Here is a 14,851-nt window from a genome sequence, read left to right as displayed (position 1 = left end):
ATGGAGCTGCTCCCCTGGGAAAGGAGCCCCTGAGAGCTGGAGCTGCTCTGCTGCACCACAGAAGCCTGACATGAACCAGCTGGCACTGAGCTCTCAGGGCAGCAGTGCCTTTAACAGACCGATTGTAAAAAACACGAGGGAACAATCGTTTGTTATGGCTGCAATAATCCTCTTAATGACAAATGGGATAAAAGTACTGAACTCTGTGAAAGCAGCACTTCAGGCTGGCAGCAGGGCAGGCTCTGAGCACAGCACAGCTGCCAGGCCCAGCCAAAGCCCTGGGCAGAGCCAGCCGTGCCCCCATGGTGCCAGGGCACTGAGAAACTCATTTCTAACAAAACTCTTGCTTCTTCAGGCAAATTTTCTTTTCAAGACAGTAAATACAGTACTTAGCATGAAACAGGATATGGGACAGAAACGCTGGTGCCATTTCCTACCTGTGGCTGGCATGGCCTTAACTCACTCCAAGCAAAAACCCAATTGGTTTCACAGGGCAAGACTGTACCTTTTTATTCTAGACATGTTAATCACAATGCTTTGGCTGGCTGTGACATTGTAAAACTGCATTCCATGTGCCCCTAACTGACCTCCTGTCAGAGTGCTTTATGGAATCATTCCTTTTAATTCCCCTTACTTTTTCCCTCCTTTCTGACCCAGGCTGAAGCCCAGCCCAGCCACAGGGCTCTGCTGCAGCCCAAAGCCTGGCTCTGCCCAGGCAGGGTGGGCAGGACAGCTCCCAGTCCACAGGTTGAAACCTCAGTCATTTGTCCCCAAAACAACTTGGCCATTTTGCAGCTCCTTCACACTTCCAGGCCAGAAGTCTTCTCTGCACATCTGGAAAGAGCAGATAGGAATTCCTGAGAAAAAAGTGTTTATCTTCCACCGGGAAAGAATTTACATTTCCATGTATAATGCTTCATCTAAAGAGTATCTGAGAGCCCCCTGGTCCTGCCCATCACTGGGGGGGCATCAGCACTGAAGCAGGGCTGATCTCCAAGGCAGGTGAAAGCCACAGAACCACTGCAAGAGACATTTTACAGGGGCTGGGGGAATCCCTCTGTCAGACAGAGGAAGGAATTCCTCCCTGGGAGGCTGGGCAGGCCCTGGCACAGGTGCCCAGAGCAGCTGTGGCTGCCATGGATCCCTGGCACTGCCCAAGGCCAGGCTGGACACAGTGAAGGTGTCCCTGCCATGGCAGGGGTGGCACTGGGTGGGCTTTGAGGCCCCTTGCACCCCAAACCCTTCCAGGACTCTGAAGGGCTGAGCAGGAAGGAAGCAGAGCTAACCTGCCACATGAGCCATGAAGCCCTGGCCAGTGACAGCAGCAGCAGCGGTGACTCAGTGGCAATGTCACCGAGGAGACCAAGCCTGAGTCAGCCACAGCTGGGCAGGGCGGGGCCCTGGCAGAGGTGATGCCAGGGCAGGGCAGGGACAGCTCTCAGCCCTGGAAAGGTTTCAGCGGCAGCAAGGAGACATCCACCCAAGCTGGAGACAGAGTCACGGCCAGCCTGCCCTGCCGGGTGGTTTCTCCTCAAACAAAGCTGTGTTTGTTACCAGGAGGAGCCGGCCCAGCCTCTGGTGAGGTAACACCGAGCACCTTGGCGGGCTGGCAGCACATCCTGCCTGCTCTCCACATACAATAGGCAGCACTTGCTGCCAGGAAAAATGAAACCATCGGCAGCTCTGCTCCAAAACAAGGGATCCAGAATCAGATGATAATTTCCCTTCAAAGAGGTTTGCTTTTCTGACACTCACCGAGACAAACTCCACAGAAAATACAACTCCAAGGTGTTTCAGGACCAAGTCACTCCTGCCTCTTTGATCTTAGGCTAATTTTTGAATGGAAACCAGCATGACCCAAGGTAAACATCAACATTCTGAAGTGGGTTTCAAACGTTCAAAAATAACTCAGAGAACGCTGTCAGGTGTTAGTCACCATCACTTTCAGTATTAGTATTCAGCGAACACCACAAGCCAGCCATTAGCACAATTTAGTTTGCCTCCTATTCTCATTTTTCACCCCATTTAAAAATGTAAGCTTCTGTGCATGTATTAAAATGGATTTAATTGTAAATGTGGTGACCACTGATGTTTCAGTGATGCAGAAATCCCACCAAAGGCTGTTCTGGAGCTCACCCACCAGCTGCAGCTCCTGTGCCTCCAGTCCTTTAAAAATGGTGCATCACCTCCAAATCATTCCAATGATCCAAACACCTCAGAGCTGCACAACTACAGCTCAGGCCTTGGGGAGCAGGTAAAGAAAGATTTCTGCTGCTCTGCCTTCCTTCTTTATGCCCTGAACTGAGCTCCCCATCAGCCTGTGCCCGGTCACTCCCCAAGCTCAGCTCTGATCTCCCCCAGCCCAGCCCTGGAGTGGAGCTGGTGCTCTGCTGAGAGGCAGAGCAGGCTGCAGGGAGCAGATAATCATCTTGGCAGGAGAGCAGAGAGCTCCCGAGCAGGGCAGGGAAGCCCAGGACAGGCTCTGCACAGGAGGGGACTGGAATTCCTGCCTGGTGAAATGGATCCAAGGCCGGGCTCCGGAGCCAGGCAGTAAATTTAGCCCTGGAGAACAAGCACGGCTCAAGCCAAATCCCATTTTCAGGCCACTCTGGGAGGGACAGGCGCTGCAGCAAGGCCCTGCACAGCCCCTCCCTGAGTGGTTTTAGTATCACACCTCGAGAGCTCCACCAGACACGGGGCAGCACTGGTGGGTTCAGTCCAGCCAAGCTGGGCTGCTCACCCTGAGCCACAGCACTGCAAATCTGAGACGGCTTTGAGCTGAACTTTCTACAGGCAAAAACACAACTGTGGTCTGAAAGCAGGAGCCCATTCACAGCAGTTTTGTTTGAGGGAAGGAAGCCGTGTTTCAGTGGGCAGCCTGATGAGTACAACAGCTTGTAAACCTCTGGGTGCAAATACAGATTCACAATTCAGTAAATTGTAAATCCAATTGCTTCCAATCACCTGCTATCCCAGCAAACCAAACACTGACTGCTCACCATACCTGGGACAAAATATTCTTTTTGACTCTGAAAAACCCCAAACCTCTGTCAGGTAAATACCAATGTGACTTCTTTTACAAAGTGCATTTGATGCTGAAACTATTAACAGCTTCTGAAGGAAAGGCAAAGTGCTGCTGCAGGGGATTAACATTCTAGCTGCTAAAATCTAGCTGTGGTCTCATATTTTGTCCCCCAAGAAAACAGTCCTATGACAAGCTGTCAAAATTAGTGACCAAAAAACCCCAAAGAACCTGAGACAAACTTTGTAAAGTTTCTGGTATAGCTTATGAAATGATGATGTATTTCCTATGCTTTGCTTTTCCCCCCCTTCAGTACTACAATCTACATTCCTTATGCTATACTTTACTACAGAACTTGAGCTTTCCAAACATGTCAGTTTATTAACATAATTTATTTTAAGAAAAGCACACAAACACACTCCACATCACGTCTTGGTTACTGTTTTTAATATTTAACTGCCAGGTATTTATTTACATTTAAAAGTTTATTCTCACACAAGGTCTCTCCCCAGCAAGAACAACCTCTTACTTATGCAGAAACATTCATGTAAAATTAGCTGGGTACAGTTCTGCTATAGGACACAGTCCAGAAAGCAATCTAAATAATTCCTGAACTGTTATTCCTCAATGTCAGGTGTAATTTTACATCCCCTGCGTGCCAGCAAAGCAGCAGGTGCTGCCAGAGCAGGGATTCCTGTGCTTTGGGCCCCAGCAGCAGCTCCAGGTGAAATTTAACCTGGGCACCAGGAGCAAGAAATGATCCTGCAGCACCTGGGGCCAGCACCTGGCCAGGGCTGCTCACCTGGGCCCTGCAGGCACCAGGTGTGTGCCAGGGCCAGGCCAGGGCACGGAGCAGGGCTGGGCTGCCCCTCCTTCAGCTCCCCACAGCCCGTGTCCTGCAGGGACCCTGCCTGGGACCCTCCCCTTCCCAGATGTGAGCTGGGGGTCCCTCCAGCCCTCCCTGCCCCACGGTGGCTCAGGCTGGGGTCACATCCAGCACCCCAAACTGCTCCCGGCTGCCAGGCCCTCTGCTTGGCACGGGCTGGGCAGCAGCACCAGCACAGGCTGCACAGGCAAATCTGTCCCTTTCAGCAACATCAGCCACTTAAGATCAGCTTAAACTGATAACGGAACTGCACCCCGGGGCCGACATCGCATTCCCAGCAGGTGACATCAGCCGGCAGGGCTGCTGCCACAAGGGGCCGTGTCCTGCTGCTCCTGTCCCTGGCCAGGCAGGAGCATCCCCACTGCCAGCAGCGCCAGGGCTGGCCTGGATGCCAGGAAAGGCATTTCCCACCCAGAGGGGTGAGCTCCAGGACTGGGACAAAGGGAAGGGCAGCTGGAGCAGGCTGGCAGGGCTCTGGGCACCGAGGCGGCCGCAGGTCTGAGCACAGCAGGAGGGATCAGGGATTGATAACAGGGGGCTCAGGGATTGATAACAGGGGGCTCAGGGATTGACAACAGGGGGCTCAGGGATTGACAACAGGGGGCTCAGGGATTGATAACAGGGGGCTCAGGGATTGACAACAGGGGGCTCAGGGATTGATAACAGGAGGGCTCAGGGATTGATAACAGGAGGGCTCAGGGATTGGTAACAGGAGGCTCAGGGATTGATAACAGAGGGCTCAGGGATTGATAACAGAGGGCTCAGGGATTGATAACAGAGGGCTCAGGGATTGATAACAGGAGGGCTCAGGGATTGATAACAGGAGGCTCAGGGATTCCCCCTGTGCCTTCGGCAGCTCGTACATTTGAGTGAGTGCAGTCCCCTTGCCAAACCACCTGCTGACATGAGAACTCCTCCGCATGTGAAAAGGGAATTTTAAAAACTACCAAAACACCCTCCAACATCTCCTGAACTTCCCGGCAGATCCTGATTTCCACTCCAGCCACGACACAGGTGGATTAGCACCGACTCAAGCCATTCTTGAGCTTCATGATTTCTTTTCCCAGAAGTCTTGCATTGTTAATTGCTGGAAAGGGCTCCAAGAAGCAGCTCTGCCTTTTCCACAGACAAGCTTTCTACAGGACAGACGTGTCTGAATAGGAAAACTATGCACTACAGGAATGAACAAAATTCACTGAAGTGCTGAAAAAACCCTGGGCGTTTTTGTGTATTTGGTTCCTTTTTTTAAAAACTTTGACAAGACAAGGGGGGATGGCTTCATGCTGACAGCAAATAGGTTTAGATTAGATATTAAAAAGTGAGTTCTTCCCTGGGAAGGGGGTGAGGCCCCAGCACAGGGCACCCAGGGATTCAATGGCTCCAGTCTTGCAAAGTATCAAAAAACTCCAGGCCAGAAATTATTATTTCACTAAAGGTAACACTGCTCTTTTTTAATGTATTGCCCAGCCTGATCTATTTTAAGTTTGGGGATTCACAAAACTGGCAAGAGAAAGCCTTGGAGAAGGAACCAAACTGAATCAACACAAGAAGCAAAACAAGGAAATGCAGAAAAGGCAGAACAATGAAGCAGGAATAGAAAGTCAGGCTGCAAAAAGGAGCTGGAAGCACTGACACGACAGCCAAAAGGCTGCAAGGGAATCCGGGATCTGCAGTTATGTAAAGTCAGCTGGGGACAAACCAGGCACTATTCCCTATGCCCACGGTTTCACAACGGAGCCTTTGCGCTGATTTCCTGATTAACAATTAATGGCTGAGCCCTTGATTGTGTTTCTGCAGGAGGAGGAGGAGGAGAGGCATCCCCGGGATCCCGCACAGCTCCTGCTCTGCTGCTCTGCTGTAGCCTGGGCACAGCACACACAGAGCCAGGAGTGCCGGGCATTGCCCCCCTGCCACACACGGCACACACAGAGCCAGCAGTGCCCACTGCCCCCCTGCCACACATGGCACACACAGAGCCAGGAGTGCCCATTGCCCCCCTGCCATGAAACCCAGGGCTGCCATTGCCCCCCTGCCACACATGGCACACACAGAGCCAGCAGTGCCCAGCACCAGGGCTGCCACTGCCACCCTGCAATGAAACCCAAGCCCAGCCTGTCTGGGGACAGCAGCAGCCCCACACCAAGCAGAGTTTATGATCCTGCACTCGCACGCACGCCCGGACCTGCTGTTACAAAAGCAGGATTACTCGAGCTGCCTGTGCTGTCCCACAAAGCCCAGCAGCTCAGAACACTTAATCTGCCTGTGAAACCACTCTGCAGCAGGGCACAGCAGCTCCGTGCTCAACCCAAAGGGAAGCTGCAAGCTCAGCTCACACGCTGGTTTCTCTGTGTGAGAATATCAGGTTTTTATCTGCTTCATTTCCTACAGAAAATGGAATTTTTAATCTGGGGATTGATGTTTCCTAACAATTGCTTGATATTTGTATGTGAAGAGTCTGCATTTGAATAACTGCTGTACTTGCCACAGCCATACCTCAGCTGTGACTTTTCAAACTGCCTGCAGGACAATTTATCTCCTAAAAACCAGCCCACCTTTGAAATTAAACTTTCCTGTCAGTGGCTAAAGCAGCTTTCTTAGCTTTAAACATGGAGGATGTGTTACCTCTGTGTACAACAGCATTTTCAGCTCTCACCGTGACCTACCTTGTCTGTGCAATATCCAGCTGTATAAACTACCATTTTTCCTTTAATTAATTTTCAGTTTCACTCTGGAAGCATCACTGGGGTCCTGAGAAACCAGCGAGATTATGTATACAAAAGCTCACTGCAGCAATGTGGAGCACGGGACAATCTGCAAGACAGAAGGAAAACTCCTCCTGTATTGAGCCCCAAATGCCACGTGGGCACTCTGCACCCCTCGGATTCCTGCCCTGCAGCCACTGCAGGACGTCCCTGGCACTCTGCAGTGCAGTAACTGCAGCACACAACAATCCCTGTCCAGAAAAGAGGCTCCACCTCAGCCAGAGGAGCTGCGCTGACCTCACCCAGCTGGCCCCGGCTCCAGGAGCTGTTTCCTGGGGAGAATTGCACAAGGATCCCGACTGTCCTGTGGATCAGCCATGGAAGAGCTGAAACAGCTTCCAGCTCCAAGGTTCCGAGGCTATTTGCTAAGGAATACATTTTGATCAAACCCACAAAGTCCTGGAAGGGTTTGGGTTGGAAGGGACCAAGAATCGAGTTTAGCCTTCCAGACTGGCACCTACAACAAACAGCCTGCAAAAAGCAATCTAGTACAGTAATCCATCCAAATCACTCGGTATGTCACCACCAGTGCTGTGAAGGCACCTGGCTCTGAGTTACTGAAATCAGACTGCTTACCCAGTTAAAGTGGTGTTTAATCAAACTGCCCTGGTTCCACATCAGAGCTGTGCCACGGCCAGCTGCTGCCCCAGACAGGCCCAGCACTGTGGGCTGGAGCCTCTCCTCAATGCTGAAAACCACAGCTACTTCATTGAAGTTACAGTTCTTTTCTTTCTAGAAACTGTGCAGAGTATTAGAAAACATTTCTAACTCACAAAGACACTTTTCATTTAACCCCTTCCTAGAGAGATCCTGTTGTTTGGCATTTCATCATTGCTAACACAACAACCTCTAACAAGCAGCTCTGGCCACAGATCCATTATCATAACCTTAAAATAACATGCAAGTGTCTAAGAAACACATCTGCCTTCATCAATTCCAAGTGTATCCCATTACAGCACCAGGCTGGAACAGACTCTTACATCACTTCTGGCTATTTCAGCAGATCAAATCATGACTATTTCAAGATTTTGACTCTGGGCATAACCTGATACTAAAATTATTCTCTCTGAAGAACCCCCATCAGACCAAGTGAGCATCAAGGAATCATCCACGGTGGGGATTACTTTGTTTATATGAATAAATATCAGGAGGAAAAGAGGCCCCTCCTGTGCTTTCAGCCAAGCCAGTGCCACTGAAGCAGATCCAGGGGTATTTTTCCCTCTCTAGGCCGTTGTGTCAGATACCAACTCCTGCACCCTGGATGCACCTAAAGCCCTTGGACAGCATCCCTTCCCACTCCCCCAGCAGCTCCAGGCAGGAATGGTGACTCAGGCTCTGGTTTCGTGCTGGGGCAGAGCACAGTGTGCCAGCTCTGGCACTGCCCTTCCTGCTGCCCTGCACCTCAAACCCTCCTGGAGCCACCTGGCAGCCACCTGCACACAAAGAGAACCCTCCATTCTTCATTTTAAGGCACTGTAAGCCAGGCTTTCTCCAGACAGAGGCTGCCTTTATCCCCACACTGTCCTGACCCTGGCGGAACAGGGAGCTGCTGCAGCAGAGCAGATCCCAGGGTGTCTGTCTGGATTGTGAATATTTTATCAGCCCTCTCATCTGCTTCATCAGGCAGCAGCTCAAACACAGCCAAAGGAGAAGAGGACACGCATGCAAGAAGGCAACTAATACTACCCATATCCCCCAGCCTGGAATCTTTTCATTTCTTTTTCTGCAACAAAAATCTCAAGTATTTTACCCACTACCCACTCAGCACCTGACATACAAAGTTATATAGTTACTTTTTCTTTTCGTTCTTTTCACCAGCAGGCTTTAGCTGGTTCCTACTGGAATTCACAACGATTTATTATTCAAGTAAACAAAATTTAGTTTGTTGTTTAGCTCTCTGTGGGAAAGAGAAGCTTTGGGCTGACCTGATTGTGGCCTTCCAGCACCTGAAAAGCTGATGAGAAAGATGGGGACAGACTGTTCACAGGGCCTGCAGTGACAGGACAAGGGGAAATGGCATCCCCAGGTTAGGGGGGACACTGAAGACATGGTGCTGTCAGATGGCACCCCTGGCTCAGAGCTGGGAAATGCCACCCACGGGGTCCCTGGGCATCACCCTGCCCTGGCACCGCCCCTGGAGCTGGGCAAGGCATTCCCAGGTTTCATGTGGTCTGGAAGCACATCACAAGCCATGAGCCTTTCAAACTGAGGGCTGAGCAACCACTTACTCATTGATTTAAAACCTGCTGCTGCCCTTGTAAGGGTATGAGAGAGAAGTTCCTTAAAAACACAAGGTAATTTCTGAAGTGTCTAATCTTCAGGACCCTTCATGACTTGGACTTTAAACATGAGATCATCTTGGCCCATGAGGAATTACAAGATCCTGATAAACTCCCTGCCTTTACAAAACCTAAAGGAAGCACCAGAAGCAGGCCAGAATACATTGTTTTCTTCCATTACATTGTTTTGTTCCCCATTTACAGACGGAACCCCTGGTGCTACCAGGGCTCCAGCACAGCAATCCAAGCTCAGCCTCACAGCTCTCCCTAGGCTCTCCACCCAGACAGAACACTGGAATAAACTCACTACAAACTCCTCACCTTCAGTACATCCAGGTGATTTTTCCTTTGCCTTCAGCAATCTGCTTTGAAGGGGACACGAATCAATGGGATTGACAGACATGCTCACAAAATCCAACCTAGACACAGCTTGGATCCAACTTCCAACATCCATTTCTGGAATGATTCCTAGAACCGGTGGTCTGTGACTGTCACAACACAGTCCCAAACCCCACGGGTGCCAAGTCTCACCACAAGCAGCAGTCCCAAACTGAACACAGAATAGCTGCTTTTCTATAACTGGAACTTTGCTCTGTTAGAAAAATCCAACTCCCAAGCTGCACAAGCCATTCCATTGTGTCCCAGGTCCCCAAAGGGTGCAGGAAACAGATAAATGCAGCGATATGGAGACTCTGTTGAGCCTGCTGGGGTAACTGAGCTCTCTCCCTGCTCCCTCCCCACATGGAAACTCCACCTGGCTGCGTTCTGTGCCTGTGCAGAGCCCCCAGGGCAGCTCCTGCCCCACAGCCCCGTCCCCAGATGTTTATTCCAGCTGTGACCCCTGGGCTGCCATTCCCACACTCTGCTCCCACCAGGGCCTGAGCTGCAGCCCCAAACCCTGCTCAGGAACAGCATCCCCCTAATTAAATCCACCCAGACTCCTTTAAACCCATCATTGCACTCAGCTGCCGTCCAGAAAGAGCTAATGCAATTTCCTAATTAGAGACCTGGAACTTCATTTGGAGATAAACAGGAAATGCTTAAGATAACGACTATAAACACTGAAATGAGATTTTTCTTTTCATGAGCACTCTGATGGAGACAAATGCCAACCTGCAAACTCCCTGTAAATATGAAATATTTCAACCCTGTTTACCCCTTCTTCAAATTCCTCTGCCAAACACAATGAGCAGTGCAAGTAAATAACACTCAGCAGATTTAACTTCTACTTAAGGATGTCTGGGTGAGCCAGAAGTTTTCAAGTACTGGGGTCATACTCAATTTCTTTCCCCCTCACAAAACTAGAAAAACATTAAAGAAGAAGTTCTTTGGTATTAAATGGCACTGCAGGGTTAATGTTATATTAATGGAAATATTGAGAGAGATGGATGCACTCTGGTTTTACCACCCTGGACACCTGAAAAAGTGAGTTTCAAAGTACTGTCAACACAACATGAAGAAGCAGAAAAACCTTCCTTAAGTAACAATAGGCAGAGCAGCTCTGGGAAAGACAAGAATCAATGGATAATGCTTTAGCAGGAAAAAAAAAAGGAATAATTTGGACCATCTACATTTCCCATGAAGTACTACTAGAAATTACTGCTTTCCAGCAGGTTTCCCATGTACAGACAAATGCAGGCAGCTCCTCCTTGTACAATATTTCAGTATCAGGCACTTGAACATAACTTGCTTTAATGTAATAATTATGTTACAACTCCAGTTCCAGCTCAAGACTCGGACATTGCCAAGTGGCTTGAAGAAACACTAAATATAGCTCAGCACAGTAACTTTTATGCAGGACATGAGCTATTAAAAGCCATGTTCCAAATCTCCTGGTGAGTCACAGCAATGCCATGAGTGCAGGGCCTGGAAAAACCTATTTGTACACAAGGAGTTGTATTTGGGCAGTGGGAAAGGAGCACAGAAGCTGCAGAAAGCCAGCCTCTTGCATAAAAGCAGAGCCTTCTGAGGCACTCTCTGGGCCCCTCCAGATTTCTAATTAGTCAGAGCTGCCTGTCCCTGGCTTAAATTACTGCAAGAGCCTCGGGGCAGATCGAGTATCTCTCCCAGCAAAGGCAGTAAGGAAATCCACCTGTCTGATCCTGGGTGACTCCACCAGCCCCAAACCTCCCCAGCAGTGTCTGGAACCATTTTTAATCAGAATGAGGGATTGCACCTGAAGGATGAAGGAAGAACCTGATGGCAACAACAGCAGCAGTCAGTCCCCAAGGCTGGAAGCCCAGCTCTGGAGATTGTCACAGCCTGAAATGCCATTAATTACCAACCTGAGCTCTGCAAGCAAACAGCACCATGCACACCTCTCCACGGGCTCATTCCTCATGGAAATTACTCAGCTATGTAGTCCAAATGCTTATTAGTGTATCAGTGCAAAGCTTTGATGACAATAGCTCTGAACATTTATTTTCATTAGGGATGACTGCAGCTACAAAGGAGAATATTCCCAAGCTTCTAATCAAATCTGTCTCCTTTGTAATTTACAAAAGGGTAAAAGGAAACCAAGACAAGCCCTTGTAGATGGGTGAAGAATTACTCTGCTGACATCAAACACAATGCCATTTAAATTCCTGGGCCCAACACTCAGGTGCTGTGCTGGAGTGAGGATCTGCTCAGGGAGCATCCCAAGGGAATGGGATCCCACCTTGTCAAACCTGTGAGACAGCACATCCCAAACCAGCCCCATCCCAAGGGAATGGGATCCCACCTGCTCACACCTGGGACACAGCACATCCCAAACCAGCCCCATCCCAAGGGAATGGGATCCCACCTGCTCACACCTGGGACACAGCACATCCCAAACCAGCCCTCGCTGCTCTGTGCCCAGGCCAAGCTGCTCCCAGTGCATACAAGCCCTGGGCCTCCAAAGAGATGAAGGTTTAGAGGAATTAGGACAGAAATCCCACCAAAAGCAATCCCAGCACGTGGCCCCTAAGGAATCACAGGCCACCTGAAATTCATGGAGCTCAGAACTGAAGTTACTCCCTCCTGCTCCACTCCCTCCCCAGCTAGTTTACTCAGCCTAACTGCACTTTCCCAGCTGTTTGTGGCTGGATTGAGGATGTAGCTCAAGATAAAGCCATCTCGGAGCTGGTTCCTCTGGCTGATCAGCCCTGTGCCCGCTGTGGGCAAAGATGCCACTTGATGGCAATGCACTAATTCAGCTGATGAGGAACTGATCATTTCCTGGCCAGCCCTGCCCTGCTTTTTGGGAATGATCCTGACTGGATGTGGGAGCCTTTAGGATGCCACGGGCACCAACACACACCAGGACTCCCAGTCCAGCCCTCCAGCCAAGCCTGCCCTGAGATCACCTTGTGGTGCCACCTCCAGGGCCAGGCTGTGTCTCAGTCACCCTGCCCAAGCTCTGATATTTCACTTCTTAGGTTTCCCAGGGCTTGTGCTGCTCCCTTCAGCAGCACTGACAACAAATCTGTCCAATATACGAAATATAAAGTCCTCAGCAGCAGATTGAACACTTAAGGCAGCCAAGAACATCCATGAGATAATTGCTGCAAAATATTTAACACATCTATTAATTATTGTGGAATCCTGTTCCACTGAGCTAATCCCCTCTTTAATTAGTTTCCTACACGTATTTCATAACTCCATATAATTCCATCTGTGGACTCACAGCCTTCTCATCAATGCCATTCCTCAGCTTTGATGGAGCTCTTGCCCATCCTTTCTTATTTCCCATATTCAGGTGTTATTTCCCTGATGCCAGGTGTGCTATTTGGGGTCCAAGGCCCGGGATGGCAGCCCTGGAAGCAGGGCAGGAGGAGACAGACCTTCCAAACACAGCACCAGGAGCTGCAGCAGCCAGGCAGGGATCCAGGGCATGGACCCCTCACACAGATCCCAAATTGCTCCCAGCAGCAGCTCCTTCCCTGCAGGGCCCTGGAACACTGAGCCACCTCCTCTGCAGGCATTCACGCACCCACAGGGATCCTCCTGATCCCCTCATCCCATCCCAGTGTAAAAAACCAACAAATGAGCTCTCCAGCTCAGCAGAACATAACACAACTCAACAGAACATAATACAACCCAACAGAACACATCCTACTGCCTGCAGGATCCTGCTGGATGTCTGTCATGTCTTCGTGAGCCCTCACACCAAACCTGAAAGCCTCAGCCCTGATAGCTGGAAGTGAAACCTGTTAAAAGCCCTCCCTGCTCGGGGATTTCACTCTGGGGAACAAAATAAGGCCCTGGTGACTACAGGAATGCTTGACTAGCACATGAAATGTGAGCAATACAAAATAGTCATCATTAATGAATACCAAACATGTTAAACCAAATGACTCGGTGTCACTTCTGCAGCTTTTAATGAAAACCAACGAGAGCAGTGTAATTTTTAATGAAAACCAACGAGAGCAGTGTAATTTTTAATGAAAACCAACGAGAGCAGTGTCAGCACTTGAGTGAAACCAGCCTGCCCTGCGTGCCCAGGGCACCCCGAGTCCATGGCCAGGTGTGGGGCAGGAACTGCCCAGCCACCACACCCAGTGCCCGGGCAAAGGTCAGTGCCAGGCTCCCCACCCTGGCTCCGTGCTGCCCTGCATTCCTGCGCACCCCGGGCCGCTGATCCTGCCCGGTACAGCCCGGATTGCTCCGCATTCCGCCCGGGATTAGCAGCTGGGGGCTGACACACGCCGACAGGGAATGCCAGTAATCCCCCAACAACATAAAACACCCATTGATTCACGTGAAATGGGAACGAGAGGACGAGGCTGGTTAGGAAGTTGTTCCCTCTTTAATAGCAAAACAAACCTATTAAAAATCTCCTCCTTGGGCTTTTTAGCTGGCACACCTGCCCTGGGCTGTGTGGGCTCCAAGGAAAACAAACACCCGTGGAGGGAGTTCTTGGAAAGGAGGCCACCAAGACATAAATTCAGATAAACACTTTACACTATCAGCACCAGTACAGACTTTCAATTTAAACCCTCAATATCAGAACTGATTTTCAAATGAAACCTTTGCTAAAAGAGGAGGAAGTTTCTGCATTGGTTTCTGCCAGAGAAGCAGCGCGGTGACATTTGCATGCTGCGCTCGGGGACAGCCGCGGCTGCAGGGCACTTCCCTGTCCGGGCACAGATTTGTTACTGCCCGCTTGGGTCGAAAACCTCCCGAGTCGGACTCGGGCAGCTGGAACCCGATGGCAATTGTACCCACAGGGCTCCTGGTGGCTTTGATAAAATCAAATCCTGGGAAGGCGAGTCAACTCCTGGGGAGGCACTCTCGGAGCGTTCTCAGATGGGAGAGAAAGCAGAAACGGGGCAAACACCTCGGCAGAGAGGAAACGAAAGGAAGCGAAAGGAAACGAAAGCCGCCGGGGCGCAGACAGGCAGCGCCCGATGCAAATGGCCCCGCGGGGCCGGGAGGGGCTCGGGACCCCCGAGAGCCCCCGGAGCTCCGGGACCCCGGCGTGGCTGCGACCCCGGGCGGGCGGGGCAGAGCCCGGCACGGCGGACCGAGCCTTCCCCCATGGCCCGCCGCTGCCGCAATCCCCCCGAGCCTCTCCCCCGAACGGCCCCGCAGCCCCCGCGCCCGGCCCGGCTCGGCGCCGCCGCCCACCTGCCCACGGTCTGGTTGGCCAGCTGCTTCATGCGGTTGAACTGCTTCTTCATGGCGGCGGCCGCTGCCCCGGGCTGCCCGGGCCCCGCCGCTCTGCGCCGGCCGCCCCCGGCCCCGCCGCCGCCCCAGCACCGCCCGCCCGGCCCGGCCCGGCCCGGCCCGGCCCCCGCCGCTTCCGGCCCTGCCCTCCGCCCGCACCGCGCGTGATCGGCGCCCCCGGCCCGGATGTCCCGCCCGCAGCCCGGATGGCGCCGCTGCTCAGCGCCGCGGATCTTCCTGCGCCGCTCGCTCGCTGGCGCCGGGTGCTGCT

General features: G+C 51.4%; 1 protein-coding gene across 10 annotated transcripts in view; it reads right to left on the bottom strand.

Annotated features, from left to right (window-relative positions):
• ARHGAP17 (Rho GTPase activating protein 17) overlaps nucleotides 1–14,634 on the bottom strand; it is a 40,326-nt gene extending 25,692 nt beyond the window's left edge. For 9 of the 10 annotated variants that reach the window (XM_063171553.1, XM_063171557.1, XM_063171556.1 and 6 more), the window contains exon 1: nucleotides 14,542–14,633. In XM_063171553.1, the coding sequence (XP_063027623.1) occupies nucleotides 14,542–14,594 (53 nt within the window). In that variant the 5' untranslated portion in view covers nucleotides 14,595–14,633. Of the gene's footprint in view, nucleotides 1–14,541 lie in introns of all 10 variants that reach the window. The other variant, XM_063171552.1, reaches the window with a different exon arrangement.
• Between the last annotated feature and the right edge of the window lie 217 nt (nucleotides 14,635–14,851).

The sequence above is a fragment of the Melospiza melodia genome, chromosome 18 (assembly GCF_035770615.1).
Source record: "Melospiza melodia melodia isolate bMelMel2 chromosome 18, bMelMel2.pri, whole genome shotgun sequence".
NCBI classification, from domain to species: domain Eukaryota; kingdom Metazoa; phylum Chordata; class Aves; order Passeriformes; family Passerellidae; genus Melospiza; species Melospiza melodia.
Note: the sequence above shows the minus strand (reverse complement) of the source record. Positions and strands in the feature narration are given on the sequence as shown.